Source organism: Podarcis cretensis (genome assembly GCF_951804945.1).
Source record: "Podarcis cretensis genome assembly, chromosome: 15".
Lineage (NCBI taxonomy): Eukaryota > Metazoa > Chordata > Lepidosauria > Squamata > Lacertidae > Podarcis > Podarcis cretensis.
In genome coordinates this window covers 15,275,679-15,298,709 of record NC_137185.1, presented here as the reverse complement: position 1 = coordinate 15,298,709, position 23,031 = coordinate 15,275,679, and the positions used below count along the sequence as shown (strand labels likewise).

General features: G+C 47.1%; 2 protein-coding genes across 7 annotated transcripts in view; both read right to left on the bottom strand.

Annotated features, from left to right (window-relative positions):
- TSPOAP1 (TSPO associated protein 1) overlaps positions 1-4,062 on the bottom strand; it is a 50,741-nt gene extending 46,679 nt beyond the window's left edge. For 3 of the 6 annotated variants that reach the window (XM_079954478.1, XM_079954479.1, XM_079954480.1), the window contains exon 1: positions 3,359-4,059. In XM_079954478.1, the coding sequence (XP_079810604.1) occupies positions 3,359-3,559 (201 nt within the window). In that variant the 5' untranslated portion in view covers positions 3,560-4,059. Of the gene's footprint in view, positions 1-3,358 lie in introns of all 6 variants that reach the window. The other 3 variants (XM_079954483.1, XM_079954482.1, XM_079954481.1) reach the window with 3 other exon arrangements.
- A 12,481-nt stretch (positions 4,063-16,543) lies between these two features.
- Positions 16,544-21,605, bottom strand: SUPT4H1 (SPT4 homolog, DSIF elongation factor subunit). Its single transcript, XM_079956084.1, has 5 exons — positions 21,435-21,605; positions 19,866-19,972; positions 18,262-18,317; positions 17,781-17,834; positions 16,544-16,896 (listed from the first exon to the last, which is right to left on the bottom strand). The coding sequence occupies exons 1-5, from the start codon at positions 21,501-21,503 to the stop codon at positions 16,829-16,831; spliced, it is 354 nt and encodes a 117-aa protein (XP_079812210.1). The 5' UTR covers positions 21,504-21,605; the 3' UTR covers positions 16,544-16,828.
- Positions 21,606-23,031: the final 1,426 nt, after the last annotated feature.

Genomic DNA, 23,031 nt, shown 5'->3' with positions numbered 1-23,031 from the left:
GGGGCGAAGTCACCAATGAATGATGAAAAGGGCATTAAGAAGAAGAGCCAAGGGCCCATCAAATCCAGCATCCTGTTCTCACAGCAGTGAACCAGACACATCTTCTGGGAAACTAGCAAGCAGGATTTGAGCACAAGAGCCCTCTCCCCTCCTGTGTTTTCCAGCAACTGGTATTCAGAAGCATCGCTGCCTCCGACTGTGGAGGCAGAGAAGAGCTGTCGTGGCTAGTACGACAGTCACCCTTTCCTCATTTTGGACAGCTTGGAAACCATTCCTTAGTTGAGATTCCTGCTTTGCAAGGGGTTGGACTAGATGGCCATTTGGGTCCCTTCCAACTCTATAATGCTATGAATCAAATTCATGAGGGAAGCTGCTGATGGCTATTAGCCACGACGGCTGTGTACCTCCACTGTCAGAAGCAGCAGCTACAACTTCTTAAATTTATACACCACCTTTTCTTCCAAGGTGCTTGAGGTTTTGCACATGGCTCTTCCCCTCCTCCTTTTACCCCCACAACAACCCTGTGAGGTGGGTTAGGCTGAGAGATGCTGACTAGCCCAGGCAAGGGTCATCCAGTGAGCTTCCTGGCTGAATAGCATCTTGAATCCTTGCCTCTCCCGGGATTTCAAAGTGGGGAGGGGTTGCTGCTGTCCTCAGTTTCCTGCTTGGGGGGTCTGGGAGCAGAAACCTCTGGTTGGCTGCTGTGCCGGACTAGATGAGCCTCCTTGGGGCCTGATCCAGACACCATGATCTTAATTTATTTCAGAGAAGAGCCCAACCTTCAGGGGGATCCCTTAATTTATTCTTAAGCTGCAGCTCAGTCTTAGAGCACCTGCTCTGCATGCAGAATGTCTCTGATTCAAACCTTGGCTGCTGGTCTTTTTTAAAAATGGGGGGAGAGTTCAGGAAAGACCCTTCTCTGCCCTAGAGACCCCAGAGTTTTGCTGCCCCTCATAAACAACTTGGGGGTCTCTCAAATGCTGAAAGGGCAGGACAGCGGTTTTGACTGGGGGAGGGCAAGGCCCCCATCCCTCCCTAACTATCTAGCAGGATCGTGGCAACCGCAAACAAAAACTTCAGGCAACAACCAAAAGGAAGTGTTGTATAATGGTTATGGGTATGCAGAACATCAGCCATTGCCTTATAGTCAGCCCATCTAGCTCAGTATTGTCGGCACTGACTGGCAGTGGCTCTCCAGGGTTGCAAACAGGGGGCCTATCTAGAAATACAACAGATTGAAACTGGGGCCTTCTGCATGTGAGGCAGATGATCTGCCACTGAGCTACACATCCAGAGCTGCAAAGGGACCCTGTTTGGCACCTCAACTTGACCAGCTGGCCTTAAACCAGCCGCTGTCCTCTGACGACTCTGTGCCCCAAGTTCCATTAGCAGATAGTAAGATAACTTCAGAAGGTGGCAGACTCTCCTTCACTGGAGGGTTCCCTAGCAGAGCTTGGACAATCATCTGTCCAGGATTCTTTAGCTGTGATTCTGGCTTTGCAAGGGGTTGGGATCCCACCCAACTCTACAATTCTATGACTCTTAAGATCATCAGCTGCCTTCTATCAAAGACAGGTGCTAAAGCGGTTATTGAGATAATGGAGAACAAACATGTGAGAGGTAAACTTGCAAAGATGTCCATAGAAGCTGCCAGCCTCATCCCCCCCTCCAAAAGAAAATAAATACTAGTCCATAAGGTCATTTATAGAAACATGAATCATTTCAATGCCAACAACTGGGGGCCCAGGAACATTATAGCCTTATGCACAAACCCTGGCTATTTGCTTGCCCCAAACCAGTTATTACTAGGCTCGTATGGGTGGTTATTCACAAACCTGTTTGGACACTTAGCAGGTCTGGGATAGTCACCATGGTGCCACCCAGAAGCTGTGAGCCCCTCCTACCATCACATCTGACCATTGGTCCTGCTGGCTGGGGCTGATGAGAGCTTGGAGTCCAACGATACCTAGCTATGATCAGCTGCCAGATAAAAAGAGCCCAGGTGAAAGGTCTGTCCGGTGCAGCACTCTGTTCTCACAGTGACCACAAAGATGCCTGTTCTGGAAAGCCCACAAGTAGGAGATGTGGGGCTGAGCCCACAAATGGCTGATGGCCACAATGGCCATGTTCTGCCTCCACAGTCGGAGGCAGCAATTGCTTCTGAATAGCAATTGATGGAAACCACAGGAGGGGGGAAGGCTCAGGTTTTGCTTGCATGTTTCCCATTTGGTTGGCCACTGTGAGAACAGGATGCTGGACTAGATGGGACATTGTTCTGATCCAGAAGTCCCATCTTAGGTTCCTATTTGGCCGTCAGCAACTGGGATTCACAGGTATACTGCCTCAGGAGATGGGTGTTCCACTGAGGCAGCATGGCTTGCAGATTCCTCCTTTGCTTCCTAGGAAGGGAAGGGAGCCCAGAGCCACAGAGCCCTCAACCAAGAGCTTCTTACTGCTTGGCTGTGAACCCCAATTGGGAAGTGTGGAAAGGGGGCGTCTGCCTTTTCAACAGGATTTTTAAAATCGTCAGTGTCTCTGCAGCTCAGCTACAACGTGGGGAAAACATGGTTCCTCCTTCATGGCTGTGAAGAAGGAGACTTTACTGCATCCCTCGTTCGTCAGCTACAGGTTTGTGGGGAGAAAGATATTCCTGATAGGGAATCTATCTATCTATCTATCTATCTATCTATCTATCTAGGTGATCTCTGAGTTAAGTGCAAGCCATTAATTTAATTTTTTTAAAAATTATAATATGGGTGATCTCTGCCAGTAATTTCATTAAAAAAAAAAGGGTGATCTCTGAGTTAAATGCATGCCTATAAGTTCATTTAAAAACGGCATGATTTTAATTTTGCAGCCTGGTCAGGAAAATCAAGAGTCCATCAAGGGAGTGAATAAGGAAGAGACTGTCTGTGGAAACCAAGACGCAAAGCTTCGTCACCAGCCAGATCCTTTAAGGATATTCCGAAGGAAAATACAAAATAATAATTAAATAATAATAATAATAATAATGCTGCAACAGCCTCCTCTTCTTCCTCTTTGCCTCCCAGCACCTGGCATGAAGGTATACTGCCCTGGGCTGAGAAGGTAAATCCTCCGTGAATTTGTCTAACCCTTGGGGGAGGCAATCTAAGCAAGCAACTACCACCACATCTAACTATTCCAGTGCATTCCCAAGACTCATGGGCATGTCAAAGACCCAGTAACCTGTTTCCAATGCTGGAACGCGACCCTCCCCGGGTTTCTCACTGGCTTCAGGAACATAGAGATAGACTGCCTTGGAAGGAGGAGGCTCTTCCATGGATCCTAAAAGAATCACAACGCTAGACCCTCCTTCCCAAATGCCGACTGGTCTTACCTGGGGTGATGCGGGCACCTGGCAGTGCCCGAGCGCGGCGCTTTCCGGGGGGGCTTGCTCCGAGGACCCCCAACTTGGGACCTCCTCGTCCTCCTCCTCTTCCTGGAGGGCTGCCCTCACGCCTTCCCCCCTGCCAGCACCCCCGCTGCCCGGCATGGCTCCCTGCTGGTTATCTGCAGAGGGCTCCTCCCGCCTCTTCATCCCTTTGGGTGTCGGGGAGACAGCGGCAGCACCCAAGGGACCAATCCGGGGGTGTCTGATGCTGCTGCCAGGATTGGACCAGGGGGCTCCACCAGCCGCTTGCTGGGGGGCATCACAGCTGAAAAGGCATCCCTGGGCGACCCTTTCACTGCAGGGATGGCGAGAGAGGACTGGCCAGCCGGAGATGCTGGCGAGCGGCTCTCGCCTGGCGCTGGCTTAGCATAGGAGGAAGGCGGAGGAGGAGGGAGGAGGAAGGACGAGGCGGAGGCGGAGGCTGGCGCCTCCCCGCCCCTCACCGCATACAAAAGGAGATGCGGGCAGCGAATCCGGCTGGCTAGGGCGGGCGCTGCTGTCACCAGGCGGGGATATGGGGGGGGCGGGGGGTCCCCCCCTCTCCAAAGAAGCAGCTGGGCCCGATCCTGGCTCAGAAGAAGGGCTGAGGGTGGGGAGGGAGCCGCCGCCCCCTCCCCTTCCCCGATCTGCAATAATAGTAATAATCGGAATTTTTTTTTAAGAGAGAGACGGGGGGGGGGGGAATGAAAGAGAGACTCCCCTCGGCCTCGGAGATGCAGCGATGGAGCCAGCCGTCCAATAAGCAAAGCGCTCTCAGGCTGTTTCCATGGAAATGGTGCTTCGGTGACGGGGAGGGAGACGAGTGCGGTGGGTGCTGCCTGCCTATTGATTCGAGGTTAGGAATTGGGGGTGGGGTGGGGTGGCACAGACACCGCAGTGCAGCGCTGGCCCAAGGAATGGGCATCCGTGCCCTGCTCCCTAAGGGACCACCTCTCCTTCCTCTTGGAGACTTGGCAGGTTTACGCCCCCCCCTTCCCCTTGCAGGAAGCCTAGAACCCATCCACCCACCCCACCCCCGGCTGCTGGGATGGGCAGTTTTGCAAGAGGCCCCTCTTCTTTTTCTTTTCCTCCTCCTCTTCGTCCATCACCATCCTTCCGCTCTCCTGCCACCACCCACCGCTTCCCCCCTCTCCGTTCTCTCTGGAACACCTGACATTCCCATTTCCCAGGGCCGGCCCTGCCATTAGCCAAGGTGCTGAAGGAGTTGAGGATGCTAAAGGCAGTGTGAAGGGCCAGCCTTTACTTCTGCTTGGGGAAGGGCTGCAGCTGAGTGGCAGAGCACCTGCCTTGAGTGCAGAAGGTCCCAGATTCAATCCCGTGGAGCATCACCTCCAGGTATGGAGCCTGAAACCCTGGAGAGCTGCTGCCAGTCAGTGTAGGCAACACTGAGCTAGATGGAGCCATGTTCTGAATGCAGTTCTGTGGCGGAGCCCTTGCTTTGCATGCAGGTTCATTTCCAGGTTCATTTCCCCAGAGGCCTCTCCAGGGAGAATTGGGAATATCCCCTTCCTGAAACCTGGAGTGCCGCTGCTGCCAACCAGTGTCAACATTAATGAGCTAGATGGACCAGTGGCCAGACTCAGGATAAAGAAGCTTCCTATATTCCTCTTTCAGTCTTTACTCAGAACCTTGAGGACTAGAATCTTGCTTCAGTTTCAAAGGACTACAGCCCAGGGGCAGAGCTGATGCTTTCCATGCAGAAGGTCCCAGGTTCAATCCCTGGTGGCATCTCCAGGGAAGGAACCATGCCTGAAGCCCAGGAGTGTTGCTGCCAGTCAGTGTCAACAACACTGGGTTGGACTAGATGACCCTTGGTGTCCCTTCCAACTCTATGATCCTCTGCTTCGAAGAGGAAAAAATAAGGCAGGAATGACACCTAGCTAGAACAAAGGGCTGTCTGTGTTGTGGAGCAGTTGCAGTTCCAGCCAGTCAGATACACACACACGCTGCTGTGGAGGGCGCCTGGAGGTACTCCTCTCAAGACAGACAGCTTTGCTGATCAGCTCTGAAGCTTTAGTGGAAAGCACCGTAACCCTTTCCCCTCCCCCCTCCCCCTCCCCCCGTCTCACATATCATAATTCATTAATATCTAGAAGCCACACACATCTCCATTTCCCTTTCATCTCAGCTGCAGCGTGGAAGAGTAGGCACTCTGCACATGCCCTGGGGCACGTTCTGTTATTCCACTGCTGCTGCTGCACCAACTTCTTCCAAGGCATAATTTGAGGCACTGAGGTTTGATGTGTAAAGGTTCTGTTCGACATACCCAAGAGACTTTCCTGCATCCCATCATAATCTCCAAGATCCGCTCTCGACGACGCATCGGGTGCAGTCCCAATCACAGTACAAAGAGAGCTCTTTGTAGAACGCCATCCCCCCCCCACACCCCGCCATCGCAGACTCGCAAAAACGTTCTGTGAGGCAGGCCTTAGGGGGTGTATGCTGCTGAAAAATTCCCAGAATCCTTTTGGGGACAGAAGCCATGACAGTTCAACCAGTCTCAGGCTAGATTAAAATGTGATGTATCCCAAGCAATGGAACTTTGCCTCCCCATCCATCCCTGCAGTCTGTATTCTGACTCTTCTTAAAGCCTTTTGCAGAAATTTGGGAGGACTTTTAAAAACATGCTTTTTTTGTGCAGATATGGATAAGTCGTGGGACGCGGGTGGCGCTGTGGGTTAAACCATAGAGCCTAGGACTTGCCAATCAGAAGGTCGGCGGTTTGAATCCCCGCGACGGGGTGAGCTCCCATTGCTCAGTCCCTGCTCCTGCCAACCTACCAGTTCAAAAGCACATCAAAGTGCAAGTAGATAAATAGGTACCGCTCTGGCAGGAAGGTAAACGGCGTTTCCGTGCGCTGCTCTGGTTCGCCAGAAGCGGCTTAGTCATGCTGGCCACATGACCCGGAAGCTGTACACCGGCTCCCTCGGCCAGTAAAATGAGATGAGCACCGCAACCCCAGAGTCGGCTACGACTGGACCTAATGGTCATGGGTCCCTTTACCTTTACCTTTATGGATAAGTCATAGTACTGCTCTATTCTGCCTTGGTCACATCCCCGCCTGGAGTCATGCGTCCAGTTCTGGGCACCAGAGTTTAATAACAGGAACATGTGCAGAGGAGGGGTGACCAAGATGATCAAGGGTCTGAGAACCAAGCCTTATGAGGAACGGTTGAGGGAGCTGAGTATGTTTAGCCTGGAGAAGAAGAGATGTGATAGCCATCTTCAAATATCTCTAGGGCTGACACACGGAAGATGGAGAAAGCTGTTGTAGAGAGTAAGACCCAGAGAAATGGATTAAAATGGCAAGAAGGGAGATTCCGTGTAAACATCAGGAAGAACTTTTGATGGTGAGAGCTGTTTGACTGTGGAACGAACACCCTCCCCTTAGCTGGAGGTTTATCAACAGAGCTTGCGTGTCCATCTGTCAGGGATTCTTTCGCTGTGATTCCTGCACTGCAGGAGGTTGGACTAGATGGCCCCTGGGGAGACTCCATGAACTTTAGATTCCACCTCCCTCACACCTGAAGTCAAACCACTGGTGCATCTTGGCTGTAAATGCACACGCAGGTACATTGAAGCGCCCGGCTTGCTGTCAGGAAGCAGCTGTGAGCCTCAAGGTAAGGACAGAGGGGGGTGTTCCAAGAGCGCCCCAATTTTATCTGGTGGAAATGACAGGCTCTGCATCCTGTCCAACATTTCCCAGGTGAAATTAAGGGCAGCCATTTCTCTCCCCAAGGTGCTCTGGCTCTTGCAGTCCATTATTAAAAGATCGCCAAAAAAAGGGAGAGAAAAACAACAACAGCACAGTGAGTCTGTGAGCGAGTCCAAAACAAAGTTTTCCCAGCACATGAAATGACAGGTGCTGGGTGGTGCCTTGTTGTTTGTGCTTTTTGTATTTTAATTTATCACCAGCCCATCACCCTAAGTTCCCAGGGCGGGCTACATCTATTTAAGATACAGCATTAAAAACCATTTTTAAGAAGCTCCTTAACCTCTCTCTTTTTCCTTTTCTCTCTCTCTCTCTCTTTTCACTTTCTCTCTTTTAATTCCTTTTTATCCTTTCCTCTTTCTCTCTGTCTTTCTGTCTTTTTCTCTTCTCTCTCATTTTTGCCTCTGGATTAATGTTTCAGTCTGGACAAAAAAAAAGGGTGACAATAATCTTTGTATTTTTCCGTATAAACTCTAATGATATTTATTTTAAAAAAGCAATTTTTACAATTATAAAAAATGCAATCACAGAAAATAAACATCTAATAAAAACAACAATAACATATAATAAAAAGTAACCAGTTGTTAATATTTAGGCTTCCAAGTCTTTCTGCATTCAAAATCTTCAAGGCTATTAGAGATGTGATGCAACACACACACACACACACACACCCATCCCTCAGGAATTTACCGTAACTTCAAGAGTAGGGCTGGCTACTCTTCTTGGGACTGAGGGCCACATTCAGCCGTATCAACATTCTGAGGCCACATGGCAGGTGTGCCCAGAAGCTAGAGACACCACACACTAATTTGTGCAGATCGTAAGAAGTGGCCTTATACCAAGTCGAACCCATCTATCTTAGTACCATCTACACTGGCTGGCAGCAGCTCCCCAGGGTTTCAGATTAGGCATTTTTTCTAGTGCTAAATTAACAATCAATGACTGTTTAAGCAGTAAACCCTGCACAAGTTTGGAGTGGAGTCCCTGAGATGGTTGGATGGCGCCTTGTACACCTTCTTCCGGCAACTCCTGCAGCCAAGCTGGTACCAAACGTATTACTCTGCTTTCCTTTGGACCACATCAGTGAGGCCGAGAGGGGGGTCTTGTTGTCTGGGCAGTCCCGGAGCTCCATCCACACTGCCCAGGCTTTGATGATGCTAAGGCAGCAGTACGACTTCACCCCCCAAGGCGCACTACATTGTCTCTTAAAACAGGTGGATGCCAGCAACAACAACATATAGCACCAAGTATGAACTTAACTAGGAATATAAAAGAGGGCCAAAATGTGCTGTTAATGTTCCAATTTAGAATAAGCTAGGGTCAATCCGATGTTAGTCCTACGCAGTGTGGAACCACTGAAATTAAGCGACATGCTTAATAGGTCTATCCATTTCAATGAGTTTACTCCGAGTATGACCTAGTTTTTACAACCTACCTTACCTCACATTGATTTTTACATATTCTTAAAGCATTGTAAACCCATAGTTTAAGCTTGGCAAAAAGCCCATTTTTAAACTATATTTTTCAATATTTATTGCATTTATATCCCAGCTTTTCCTCCATTGGAGCTCAAGGTGCCGTACATCGTTTTCACCCTCATTTTATCCCCACAACAACCCTGTGAGGTAGGCTAGGCTGAGAGGCAGCAACTGGCTCACAAGGCCAGTGAGCATCAAGGCTGAGTGAGGATTTGAAGCCTGTTCTCCCAGGCCCTAGTCTAACACTCTTAACCACTACACCTTTCTGTGAAGTTCCTATATGTTGGTTTTTATGACAATTTCGTGTGATAAGGGAAAATAAATCTATTGTTCATCAAATCTAAGACGTGTCAAATAGGCCATTACAGAAAATCCCCATGATTTACCCAGCATTTAACTTTGCATTTTTTACTTTGCATTCTCTATTTCCTTGCATGATTACTTGGCTGAATTTGGGGGTGTGGAGAAATTTGCTTAACGCTCTTTGTTAGAGATAGTCTCAGGGAAGCCATCTGGATTTAGAAGAATGAGAACAGAAAGAGGGCAAAGCTGGAACAAGACATCCCCAAAAGCAAAAAAATAAGGGCAGCAATTTAGCTGCTCTACCCTGCGCCCAGATTTCCTATAAATAGCATTGCCACGTGGTGGTTTTTTGGTTTTTTTACCCTGAAACTGTGCCTTTTACCAGCTGCCTGACACAGAAACTAAGCAGGTTACACTTTGCCAGTTGTGAAGATATGAGCGATGGAAAAAAGACTCTTCTGCTAAATTCTGGTGTGCCAGATAGCTGTTAAAAGATAGAAGAGCAAGATTATTATTATTTTTAAGTTGTCAACATTTCCACTTTTAAAAAGAAACGAGATGGGCTCAAAAGCAGCCTAGAGATCATCAGAACTCGGACGCTGCCAGCGTGGAGACTGATTGCAGGGGCATGAGAAACACTCTGCTCATTCTCAGAAGCACTGACTGCATGCCTAAGCCCCAGGCAGCTGCGCAGGGCTGGATCTGTGAAGACAAGCAGGAGGGTGGAAGAAGCCTGCAGTTCAAACACTGCAGTAAAATAGGTCACTTGCTCCCTGCTATTCTGACATGCAGACGCATTAGATGATGTGCGTTTAAAACGTGCTCATTCTCCCTTCCCCAAATCCTTTGGCCAAAAAGAGAGAGAGAGAGCGCCAGGATCGCTGCTGGCAAAAATTAAAAGGGAAGGTTTTGCAAAGAGAAGGTCTTGCATGAGGAAAGCAATAATATTATACAAACAAACAAACACACAATTTTGCACACACCTGGAATTTAGCATTTGAAGGAGACCTGAGTGCAACACAGCACTTCATGCTCCTTAGAGGAAATAGGTAAAGGTAAAGGGACCCCTGACCATTAGGTCCAGTCATGGCTGACTCTGGGGTTGCGGTGCTCATCTCGCTTTATTGGCCGAGGGAGCCGGCGTACAGCTTCCGGGTCATGTGGCCAGCATGACTGAGCCGCTTCTGGCGAACCAGAGCAGCGCACGGAAACGCTGTTTACCTTCCCGCTGGAGCAGTACCTATTTATCTACTTGCACTTTGATGTGCTTTCGAACTGCTAGGTTGGCAGGAGCAGGGACCGAGCAATGGGAGCTCACCCCGTTGCAGGGATTTGAACCGCCGACCTTCTGATTGGCAAGTCTTAGGCTCTGTGGTTTGTGCCACCCGTGTCCCTTGGTGGAAATAGTGGTGTAAAAATTCAATAAAGCATGCAAGAGCCAGTGGCCCACCTAGTCCAACATTGTGTTCTCACAGTGGCTAAGCAGATATGTGTAGGAAACCAGCAAGCAGGATCCAAGCCCCAACGCAGCTCTCTCCCCTCCTGTGGTTCCCAGGAAGTGGTATTCAGAAGCATTACTGCCTCTGACCATGGAGGCAGAGCCTAGCCATCCTGGGTAGCAGCTGCAATACAAGCTGTACTTTAAATATAAGCTCTGTTTTTAAAAGGTAAAATGGAGAGAAAGGATAAAATGAATTACCGGGGTTGGATTCCAGGAAATCAGGGCAGATCCCCTGATAAAGTGTCCCGGGGGGACACCTGCCAAGCCCCTACTACATGACAGTGCCTTTTCACTTCAAGCCATCACCTGCAGGGTGAAGGGAATTAAGTTCTTGAAGAAAAGAAGAGAGTCAAATGGGAAGTGACGCAGTCAACCCTCAGAACCAGCCCAGTGTGAAAGCACTGACATGACAGGCCCCTCAGGCCAGCCTCGTCAAGGAGGCAAGAGTTAAATGAGCATCTTAGCAGCCAAGGATGAGCCAGAGACAACCAAACCTCACGCCCGCCTTTTGCAAAATTAAAAGCCAGCCACAGCCTGGCAGCAGAACACAGAGAGACAGCATCCAGTAATTAAGCTTGTCTGCTTCACCTCCAAGGGGGGAAAAGAGGCCACAGGATGAAGAAGGGGGAAATGACAAAGGCTCGTGAGCAAACGAGACACACCAATGCCTTGCTCATGCGCATGATCACACAAGCCACAGATCTGGCATCTGATGTGCTCGGCTTGCTGCCTTCAAAAGCATAAGAATGAGCAGACTTGGTATCCTGATGGTATTCGCCCTCCAGTTAATTGCACAATGCAGCATCTTGAAATATCAGCTTGCTGTTCCTCCTTTGCAAAAACAAGGCGCCAGTACTTATGGTAACAGAAGAACGTTCGAGTCCATTACAGGCACTGTCCAAAAAATGATTAGCAAGGGGAGTGTTCCTGGGCAAACACAGACACAGGAAACCAAGAAATATCAAATTGCAACTACTAGGTTATGGAATATGTATCATTGATCTACTTTCCTCTCAAAACAGGGAAGTCACGTTGTACATATTGGGGGCCTGAGTTTTGGAAACTACAATAACTGGAAGTGAAAACATTTCTGTATCACATTACAGTGGTACCTCAGGTTACATACGCTTCAGGTTACAGACTCCGCTAACCCAGAAATAGTACCTCGGGTTAAGAACTTTGCTTCAGGATGAGAACAGAAATCGTGCTCTGGTGGTGCGGCAGCAGCAGGAGGCCCCGTAAGATAAAGTGGTGCTTCAGGTTAAGAACAGTTTCAGGTTAAGAATGGAGCTCCGGAACGAATTAAGTTCTTAACCCGAGGTACCACTGTGAATTACATTACATTACGAGACGATATTATATTATGATTAAGTTAATTACCTGCCCTTCACCAACAGGTCCCAAGGAATCTTACAATATGAAATTTAGGATTAAAAGCAGTTGAAGTATATTAGATTTGCAAGAGCAGGGTGGGTCCTGAAACACACTTCTTGGCTGTCAAAGGCTGGGGCAGAACGGTGACATTTGCCCAACGCTGTATAGTGAAGGTACCAGACTCAGCTCTGCAGGGAGTTCCACAACTCAGGGGCCACCACAGAGAATGCCCCCTCCTGGGCCACCCTCTCCATCCTCTGAGTTAGGTGGGGTGACCAAGAGAAGTATTGCACACACACAGAGAGAGAATTCATTATTGCCCTCCCAACAGTATCTCCTACTTTGGCCTTATGGGTTCTTTATATGCTGTTAGATCAAGCTCCTTTCTGATAATAAGAGCTGTTTGACAGAGGAAGGGACTCTCTCAGAAGGTGGTGGGCTCTCCTTCACTGGAGGTTTTTAAACAGAGGTTGGATAGCTGTCTGTCAGGGATCATTTGGCTGTGATTCCTGCATGGTAGTGGGTCAAACAAGCTGGCCCATGTGGTGCCTCCCATCTCTATGATTCCTCTTTTGAGGATTCCACTATCTCTGTCTACAGCAGGGAAAGTGAACCTGGTGCTCCCACTGGAGATTGCTGGACTCTGGCTCCCAGCAGCCAGTATGGTCAATAGTCAGCAATGATAAACATATACACGACAACAGCCGCACGGACGCTACTAGCTCAGAGATGGAAGGAAGAGACAACCCCAATCAGGGAAGAATGGCAAACCAAGTTAATGGACTGTGCAGAAATGGCAAAATTAATTGGGAAGCTCAGGAACCAAGAAGACAAGAACTTCAAAAAAGAAGGAGAGAAGTTTATGATTTATATACAAGATCATTGTAAGCAGGTTAAAACATTGGCAGGATTTCAAACACACTTGCAATGTAACAGAATGTACAGATAATTTAGAAAGATAAAAAAAATGGAGAAGTATTGATACGCAGTGGAAATTAGGATCAATAGGCCCCATGGAAGGGATGGGGGGAAGTCAGGAGATTCAGAGTAATCTTGATATTTGAATTCAGAATTGGTTTTGTTGTAAGTTTATATTCCTGAAAATCAAATAAAAATTTATTTCCAAAATAAAATAAAATAAAATAAAATAAAATAAAATAAAATAAAATAAAATAAAATAAAATAAAATAAAATAAAATAAAATAAAATAAAATAAAATAAAATAAAATAAAATAAAATAAAATAAAATAAAATAAAATAAAATAAAATAAAATAAAATAAAATAAAATAAAATAAAATAAAATAAAATAAAATAAAATAAAATAAAATAAAATAAAATAAAATAAAATAAAATAAAATAAAATAGCAATGATGGGCAATGATGGGAGTTATAGTCCAGCAATACTTAGCGGAAACCACAGATCCCCCCTCCCCACCTGGGCCCTGGAGTTAGATCACTGTCTTCTTAAATGAACTGGTAAAAAAAAACTCTTTTGGATTCCCAGCACCACATACAGTGGCTGGGAGCAACTTCACACCAAATATTTTATTTATTCAATTTCTATCCCACCTTTTCCTCCAAGGAGCTCAAGGTGCTGTCCCTGGTTCTCCCCCCCCCCCCCACACTCCTCACTTAATCCCCACAACCCTGTGAGGTAGGTTAACCTGAGAGACAGTGACAGGCCTAAGGTCACCCAGTGAGCTTCATAGCTGAGTGATTTGAATCCCTGGTCTTTCAGGTCCTAGTCCAATGCTCTAACCATTACACCACACTAGCTTTCAAAATACCCTTCTAGCCAGCCTGGAGTTCACATATACTAGGATTCATTTTGCATGAGGGAGCAGTCAAGACATGCTCTGTGCCATGAAGCAGACCAGTCCAGGACGGTAATTTTTTTATCACCTAATTTGCACTTCATGAGAACCAGGATGATGTTTGGAATGAATTTCCAAGAACCCAAATGTGGAAGGACCCCTATTCCTCTGTCCTGGGTTTCAGCACACTTGAGCTGGAGGCTCTTGCCAGAATCCGGAGAGCTGCTGCCAGTCAGTGTGGACAAACTGAGTTAGATGGACCAGTGCCTGACCAGAGAATGCCTTGGTGCATGGACAGTTATTGCCACCAACATGATGCTAAGTGGGTGGAGTTCCTTGATCCATGCACCTCTTTCCCCCATAGCTGCAACGCAGTGTAGATCTTTCTGATCTGTCACCAGTCCAGAGGATGCTCCAGGGAATACAGTGATACCTTGGTACTCGAATGGCTTGGCTCCCAAACACCGCAAGCCCGGAAGTGAGTGTTCTGGTTTGCAAATGTTTTTCGGAAGCCAAACATCCAACATGGCTTTCGGTTGAGTGCAGGAAGCTCCTACAGCCTACTGGGCTGCGCCTTGGTTTTCGAACCGTTTCGGGAGTTGAACGGACATCCGGAATGAATTAAGTTCAAGAACCAAGGTACCACTGTATATCTATTTCTCAATTCCTTTCCCCCTCTTCTCTTTTTAAGCAGAAGTGGGAAATGCTGCTGGACTTCAACTCCCATCAGCCTCAGTCACTATGACCAATGGCCAGGCATGATGGAAGCTGGGGTTCAGCAACGTCTGGGACCTCGCTGAATCACCAGGGTAGATTAAGTGCTTGGACTGAGAGAGAATAGGGGCAAGGAAAGGCTCCAGAGCTCAGGAGGACCAATTTGAGGACACCAGTGGGGAAAAGGGTGCATGACCGTAAGAGCCAGGGTTCAAGGTCCAAGTCCCACCTCCCCACAAACTTGTTTTCCTCAATACCTCACGGATTGCCTGAACCCCTCATACCCCAGAGCTTGATCATTCAGATTATCTGCAGGAGCATCATTGCTTATTTCCTGAGTTGGTGAGGCTCATTTGACAGTAACAAGGAACTAAGCCTTAGGTGTCATTGGTCCAGTCCTGTGGAACACACTGCGAACAAAGATTCAGCAGGTGCCTTCTGTGCCAACTTTTTTAACACTTGATGGAAACTTCTCTTTCCTTCAGGCGTAAGCAGGCAATTAAGAATACACCTTTCCGCAATAATTAACTGATGTGTGTTTTCAACTCTTTTTAAGGATTTATTGTACAGTTTATTGGATTTTAATATTGTAAACCACTTTGATACATATTTTTGATGGCATACCAGTACTGTATATAAATATTTTTAGAAATAAATGAAACTATGTGGTCTTGGTCAATTCTCACTCACAGCTGGGTGCCTGCCCTGTAAAGCGAGTTTAGCAATGATCTCCTCCCCAAGTGGCTACAAAGGGAAAGGGGGAAAAGTTATGAAATACTGTGTCAAAGAGAAGTTCTATGGCAGGTGTGGGGAACATCTGGGGCCCTCTAGATGTTGCTGGACTACAACTCCCATCATTCCTGACCACACTGGCTGAAGGGGCTGATGAGATTTAGAGTCTGGTAACTGCTGGAGGGCTGCAATACTCCCCACTCCTGTTCCACAGATATGGCTGGAAGCTGTGCAATGTAATGACCGTAATCACTTCTTCAAAAACCAGAAGAATTCAAGGGCCAAGGGTCACTGTGGGTGATAAAGATATAAAATGGGTTTATGGTTGGAAGGCTACAGACCATGGGTAGGCAAACTAAGGCCCGGGGACCCAATCACCATCTAAATCCAGCCCTTGGACGGTCCGGGAATCAGCCTGTTTTTACGTGAGTAGAATGTGTGCTTTTATTTAAAATGCATCTCTGGGTTATTTGTGGGGCACAGGAATTCATTCATCCCCCCCAAAAAAATATAGTCCGGCCCCCACAAGGTCTGAGGGACAGTGGACCGGCACCCTGCTGAAAAAGTTTGCTGACCCCTGCTACAGACAGTTGCTCCCAGGAACAGTCCTGCACTGCCTCCTAGTGGCCATCATTAGAAATACAGTGCTGGTCATGCATCCATTTCTACCCAAACTATTCCAATTTATGCTCATTTCCCAATGTCTCTTGCCATGTTCAAGATTCCTAAATCATTATCATCACCACCAATTGATTTATCACCTTCTATAAGTAACTGTCTTACAGTGATTTGCACACTAAATAACTAAAAACACAAAACAGCAAATACATTTAAAACAAGACTAAAACCTTGAAATCATAGAATTGTTGAGTTGGAAGGCACCCCCAGGGGTCATCTAGTCCAGCCCCCTACAATGCAGGAATCACAGCTAAAGAATCTTTAACATCCGATCTCTGTTTAAAAACTTCTAATGAAGCAGATTCCGCCACCTTCGGAGGTGGTCCTGTTCTTCTGCCAAGCAGCTCCCTCAGAAAGTTCTCCCTAATGTTTCATTGGAATCTCCTTTCTTGTCATTTGAACCCACTGGTTTGGGTTCTCCCCTCTGTGACACCCTTTCAGATAACTGAAGATGGCTATCCTCTCACCTCTTCCCCAGGCTAAACATACACAGTTCCCTCAACCCTGCCTCATAAGGCTTGGTTTCCAGGCCCTCAATTATTATTGGTCACCCTCCCCAGCTCACCTAAACTAAGTAGAGGCTCTTGGTGCTGCTGGACAACACCTCATTCTCTGGGACCATGGGCCATCCTGCCTACAGCTGATGGGAGTGAAGTCCAGCAATCTAGAGGGCCACTTTCCACACACCCCTGGCCCAAAAATAGCACATCCATATCAGAACAAAACCTGCAGCCTAAGTCCATGCTTAACAGAAGTCCCCACCACCCCCACTTTCAGCTCTATATGTTTTGCAGATGGCAAGGGAAACAGCAAACGTCAGGATGTGAATTTCTGACACCATAACCAAATTTATTAGGAATATTTACAGAAATCGTCAACACTTAAACTTCTGTTGCTCCTACTTACAGCCTCTCAGGAAGGCCCCTCTCTAGCTCAGCTAGCAGGGAGGAGGATGGTGCAGACAGTCCACTCTTGATCCCCAGACAAAGACCCCACACCCACAAAGAGATCTTTGTTTCTTAACGTTAGGCCAGTTCTGAGCAGGAGTCTCTTCTGAAATGGAGGCCTGTGTGGGCATCCATTGAGGGGTGGGTGGGAACGCCTCCTCCTTAGGTCTTTATGGCTGTGTCTCGAGACTTGTAGGCCACACCGCGACTCTTCAGTTCCCGGACGATGCCTGCAGCAATAAAAAGCATGACGTATGTTTAAGGGGTGGGGAGAAGAGGCAAGGAAGTAAAAGGAAAAGGTATGTGGCATTAGCAACCCTGCAGCTAGCTAATTAGCAAAATCCAAAAAAAAGCTTTGTCATAGTGGGTTTTATCTACATCTCTGTGTGCAAGTATCACATCCTGAAACTGCAAATTTCCTAAGCAGCTGCAAGATTAATCTTTCTGTGAGCCTAGTTCTTCCTTTTCCTCCCCCATTATATACATAAAATAAGATAAGAAGAGCCTGCTGGAGTAGGCCAATGGCCCATCGAGATCAGTATCCTGTTCGCACAATGCCAAGCAGGCACATTTTCTGGGAAACCCTCAGGCAGGATTTGAGCACCAGAGCACTCCAGTTTCCAGCAACTGGTATCCAGAAGCATCGCTGCCCCCAACTGTGAAAGCAGAGCATAGCCATCATGGATGGTAGACACTGATTGCCCTTTCCTCAATGCTTTTTTAAAAGCCATCCAATTGCTGGCCATCGTTACCTCCTGTGGGAGTGAGTTCCATAGTTTAACTATGAACTGCACGAGGACTTTCTTTCGTCTGTCCTGAAACTTCTAAAATTCAACTTCATTAGATGTCCATGAGTTCTAGTGATATTATGAAAGCTCTTCCCCTCAAGACAGAAATGCCCAGATGAGCACAGGCTCAGTAGCAAAAAAGGTGGAAATGTCTAAGGTTATCAACCCAGGTTAACCTCATGTCCAGCTTGTTGGCTTCTCATTAGGGGATCTAGGTGGCCAGAAGAGGATGCTGGACTAAAAGGGTCCCCTTGGGCCTGACTGAGCAGCTTATCTTTGTGAGCAAGGAAAGACTTTTAATTCTTACTAAAAGCCTGGCAAGTTACCTTGGGGTAGGCGGCCAGTCACAGACACTGCATACACGCCGGGCTTGAAGTTACCTGGGGGAAGAGAACACATTCTGGTTATCACTCCTTAAACCAACAACTTTATGAAAAGGGAGCCTGGGCCATCCTGAACAGCAGTGAAGAAACATGGACAAAAACACTATTACTCCCCACCTTGGCAAACCTGTAGGGTTGCTCTCAGGAAAACTGAGAATCAAACCACTGCAAAAAGGGTTTAAAGAAAGTAATAATAGGATGGGGGGGTGGAAAGTCCCCGGGTGTGTGGGGCAAAACAATGGAAGAGGTTATAAAAAGCTGCTTCAATTCCAAATGGTAGCAGACCAAAAGGGAAACACAGAGGAAACAGCAAACCGCCTGAAGATTTACAGCCACTTCCAGAGAAATGGGGTTGATCTGCCTTTTCATTTGCCATAATTATGCTGAAGGCGGAGTGTGAGAGGACACAAGGGGGTGGACTTACTGATTCTCTGCCACTTGGAGACCCAGCTGTCCTCAGGGCTCATCATGGCAATAATGCTGCAAGAGGACAAGGAGAGTTAGAACTGCAGGAACACGTCACACCAACTAGGCTTACTCTGAGGACGATGCACTTGTGGGTTTCAGCCTGAAGGGATCCCTCACCTCACTCATCCACAGAGAACACTGCTTGTTCACCTTGAATGTACAGGGCTGCTTTATACTATGGGCCCATCTAACCCAGCATTGTTTATTTTGACTGGCAGCAACTCTCAGGAGGTCTTAAACAAATTTCCTGCTCATTATCTGGGGATTTTCACAGCACATGCTTTGCCAATGAACGAGCCGTTCTCTCCTCACTGCATACATCCAATGCCCACAAAGGCACCAAGAATGATCAAAAGCAACCAGTATTCCAGCCTTCTTGGGAACTTGCCTTCTTGGGCCTAATATACTAACAAGGCTACTACTATATTACGTGTCTAAAGCAGATGTGGGGAATCTCTGGCCCCCCAGGTATTGCTGAACTCTAACTCCCATCAGCCCTGGAAAGCATGGCCATTGCCCTGGGAAGATGGGGGGTGTAGTTCAGCAGCAAAATCTCTTTTCTGACTTGGAAACCGTCACTGAAGTTTGAAAACAGTAGCATCATCTTTTCATACCGAAATTCACTGGTTTCCTGAACTTGTCCATTATTTCTAGGCAGAGGAGAGGGCAACTCTTTGATTCTTTTCCTGTTCCACACAAGAGGCCACGGGACTCAGTTACGCAATCCACATGTGGGGAGAATTATTAGGCTGAGAGGCAGGCAACTGCTCCTCCTTGCCTGTGTCAGTTGCCTTCCCTTGCACATGAGCCCAGCTCATTCCAACATCTTGCATCTCTAAGGAACTCGGCTTCCTACTTAACACTGCATACCATGGATAATTGCCCTGCTATCATTTCCATGGTCATTCAGCTGGATGAAGAGACACCAGTCAAAAAACCCTTGGTCTTGTCATTGGCTGCTTACACTCAAATGACCAAAAAACCTTACCAGAAAAATGGCTGTGGGTGCCACACCACAGCCAAGCACAGATTGCAACCTAGTGTGTTTAATGCTTGCCCCAAGCCTAATATCAGCAAGGGGTGAGTAGTGTGGTAGAAAAAGGTATCGATAGATAGCCTAAGATGTAAAGGCAGTGTGAAGAGGATACTGAGTGAAAGGATGTTGTAAGAGCCAAGATGTCTGTGAAGAAGTATGAGGGAATTTGCTAATAGATGAATCTATGACCTTGTTCTGCAATGTTACTTTTGCTCTTTCGATAGGGTTGTTAGCTAACTGCAGCGTCTGCTTATTACATGACTTAATTTCTACACATGTGTAAACAGAATGCCTCTATATAAGCCCATGTAACTTATAGGCCTACGACTTCTGATTCCTGGCTGATTCCTGCAGCCAATCAGAAGCTGCAATTTGGTTTCCGAATGTTTTGGAACTCGAAAGGACTTCCAGAATGGACACCATTCGACTTCCAAGGTACGACTGTATTGTTGTATGCTGCATTAGGTTCTTCCGGTCAAGCAGGTGTAAGAAATCCAATAAATAATAATAGTAAGCAGACTCACCCATCAAAGGAAGAGCTGGTGCAATCATAAACCATCTCACGGTTCCCCTTCATCTGCAGGTAGGAGTCACAGTTGTCACAACCATCAAACTCAAACTGGTCAATGGTCTGAAGAGCAAGATGAAATTAAATCAGGAAAAGGAACTCAAAAGGAAGCTTCTACAACTAGAGCTTGAATAAAACAAACAAAAAAACCTGCTGGAGCACAACCTTTTCAAGGAATCATTCCATCATTTCCTCACAAGGCAACCAATGAGAGTTATTATAAATTTATTTCTAAAACTTGTAAAAAAAACACAAAAATTTAAGCACATGAAACCAATCCAGGCGCCAACACTGTGGCCAAATAAAAATATATGGGCGCTTGGTTTATTGTGATTGTTTTATTCATAAGTAAATAAATAATGAATGGCACACACCTCTCATACATCTATCCACTTATAAGGTGAGTTAAAAATAAAGTCAAGTCAGGCTAAAGACCTGTCAAAATAAAATTTTCAAAATCTTTGCTCAATAGTGATAGGACATCATTATCAGGACGGGGTCCAGGTGCTGACAGTATTGGGGAACTAGCCTCCAAAAAGTCTCAAGGTCCCGCCCCAGAAGGGATCCTTCACACAGAGTGTTAAGTCTGAGAGCCAGTGGTGGTGTCATGGTCAGACTGTTATACTAGGGCCTTGGAGACAAGGGTTAAAATCCCTGACTCGACCATGGAGCTCGATGGGTAATCTATGGAGGCAGGCAGTGCCTCTCACCCTAGCTCACCTCTCAGGGTTGTTGTGGGGATTAAATGAGGAGGGGCAGAACTTTGGAAGAGAAAGTGACATATGCATTAAACACAATAAATAATTAAATACTTATTAGTTGGTCCCAACACCTTAGATAATGATGTCCTATCACTATTGAGCAAAGATTTTGAAAATGTGGGTTAAAGCCTCAGCGCCTAGGGCTTGCCGATCGAAAGGTCGGCGGTTCGAATCCCTGCGGCGGGGTGCGCTCCCGCTGCTCGGTCCCAGCGCCTGCCAACCTAGCAGTTCGAAAGCACCTCCGGGTGCAAGTAGATAAATAGGGACCGCTTACCAGCGGGAAGGTAAACGGCATTTCCATGTGCGGCTCTGGCTCTGGCTCTGGCCAGAGCAGCGATGTCACGCTGGCCACGTGACCCGGAAGTGTCTCCGGACAGCGCTGGCCCCTGGCCTCTTAAGTGAGATGGGCGCACAACCCCAGAGTCTGTCAAGACTGGCCCGTACGGGCAGGGGTACCTTTACCTTTACCTTTAAGGTGTTGGGGGAAAACTGGACAATTTTTTTATTTTTTTATTTACCTTAATTAAATACAGTACAGTAATAACTCGAGCAACTTCTGCCATGACACACAATGGCTAAACCAGAAGCTCCATGTTCTGGAAGCACACCGTGAACAGGCAACAAGGCTAGGGGGACAGAAAGGGCTCCCCCCCCCAGGGGCAAAGGACCCACAATGGCTCCCTCCAGGATGGTTCCCCGTAATTAAAAACAGGGACTTCCGGTTTATCCGGAAGTGGAACCGGACAACATACACACTCACTCACCTTCACAAGCGAGCAGAGCAGGCAGGCCCGCAAGTGACGCAGGTCTTTGGGCACCGTCTCCAGAGCCATGGCGGCGACCAACCGACCAGCGGCGAACAGGTCCGGCTTTAGAAAGGAAGAAATAAACAAAGAAGTGGAGTGACGGAACGCGTCACTTCTGCTGCGACAACATACGACTTCCGGCCGCTCTGCCCAACCAACAGAAGCTCTATGGTTCCATCGCTTTCCCGTCCTGCACACACCCTCGCCTGCCTAATCTCTTTGTGCGCACGCGCGCAGGTCCTCGCGCGAACTGGCCGGCTTCGGCGAAATCGCTCCTCCCTTGTTGCCTTGGCGACGGCGCGCGGCAGTCGTTTAATTCGACGGCGGCTCTCGCGCGTGCGCTTTCTTGGGTGTAGCGACCGTTTTGTGGTTGTGAAGTGAGAGGGAGGCGGGGGCGGGGACAGAAGATTCGCGCCCAAATAAAATAAAAACATTTCAGCAGTGTTTCCTCCGCGGAAGTTTCCTCACAGAAACTGTATTGCCTTAAAAATGAAAGCACAGCGCTGGAACCTATTTTAAAATTCTATTTTTTAGGTTATTCGGAATCAGTTTAAAAAAAAACAAAAACCACCAGAAATGGTCCTGTAGCCTTTTCAGGCTGTCCCTTCAGTCCTGATGTGAATTTGTGGGGGAACCCTCTCATCGCCATTGCTGTATTTATTTATTATTAAGGATAACTTCATGTTGGTTTTTTTTCCACTTTTTGTATGTTGAGAAACAACGTTTGGAGATGAAAAGATATTTCCCCGCATAACTCAGAAATGAGAAATATGTACATTATGCATATATAATATGCATGCATATTATAAATGTGCTTTAAGAACTCTAGACCAGCTTAATTAAAGATGTTCTGAAGCAAATAGTAAAAAAAAAAGATTGAGAAGGATTTTAATGCTATTTTTTTAAAAAAGATTTTCACCTGTTATTGCCCCCTACTTTGTACGTTGATATTTTGTGATAAAATTGAAACAGCTTTCCCCACAAAACATTTATCTCAGAAAACAGAAAATGGTTTGATGCATATCTCTCTCTCTCTCACACACACACACACACACATAAAGAACCCCTGTACATATCACTTACTCTAAAGTAAGCTCCACAGTTCAGTGGTGCTTACTTCCAAGTAAGCAGACGGATTCCATGCACACACTTTTTTGGGGCTTGGAAAGATAAATAGGGGATACCTAGCTGTAGTACTAAAGTGAACCAAGTGGAACCTACTCCTGAATAAAGACACATGGACTAGATTGGAAGAATAAGACGGCCCAGTAGCTGAGGCAGCAGAGGCAACGTTTTGGATGGAGAATTTGGGGTGTTCCTTAACACTAGGCTAGAAGAGGGCCAGATCTGACCAATGCAGTTGAATGAGAAGGGCTGTAGCTGAGTGACGGAGCATCTGCTTTGTGTGTAGAAGGTCCCGAGTTCAATCCCTGGCACCTCCAGGTAGGGTTGGGAGAGATCTCCATCTGAGACCCTGAAGAGCTGCTGTCAATCAGTGCAGACAATAGTGACCTAATCCTAGATGGACCAATGGTCTGATTCAGTATAAGGCAGC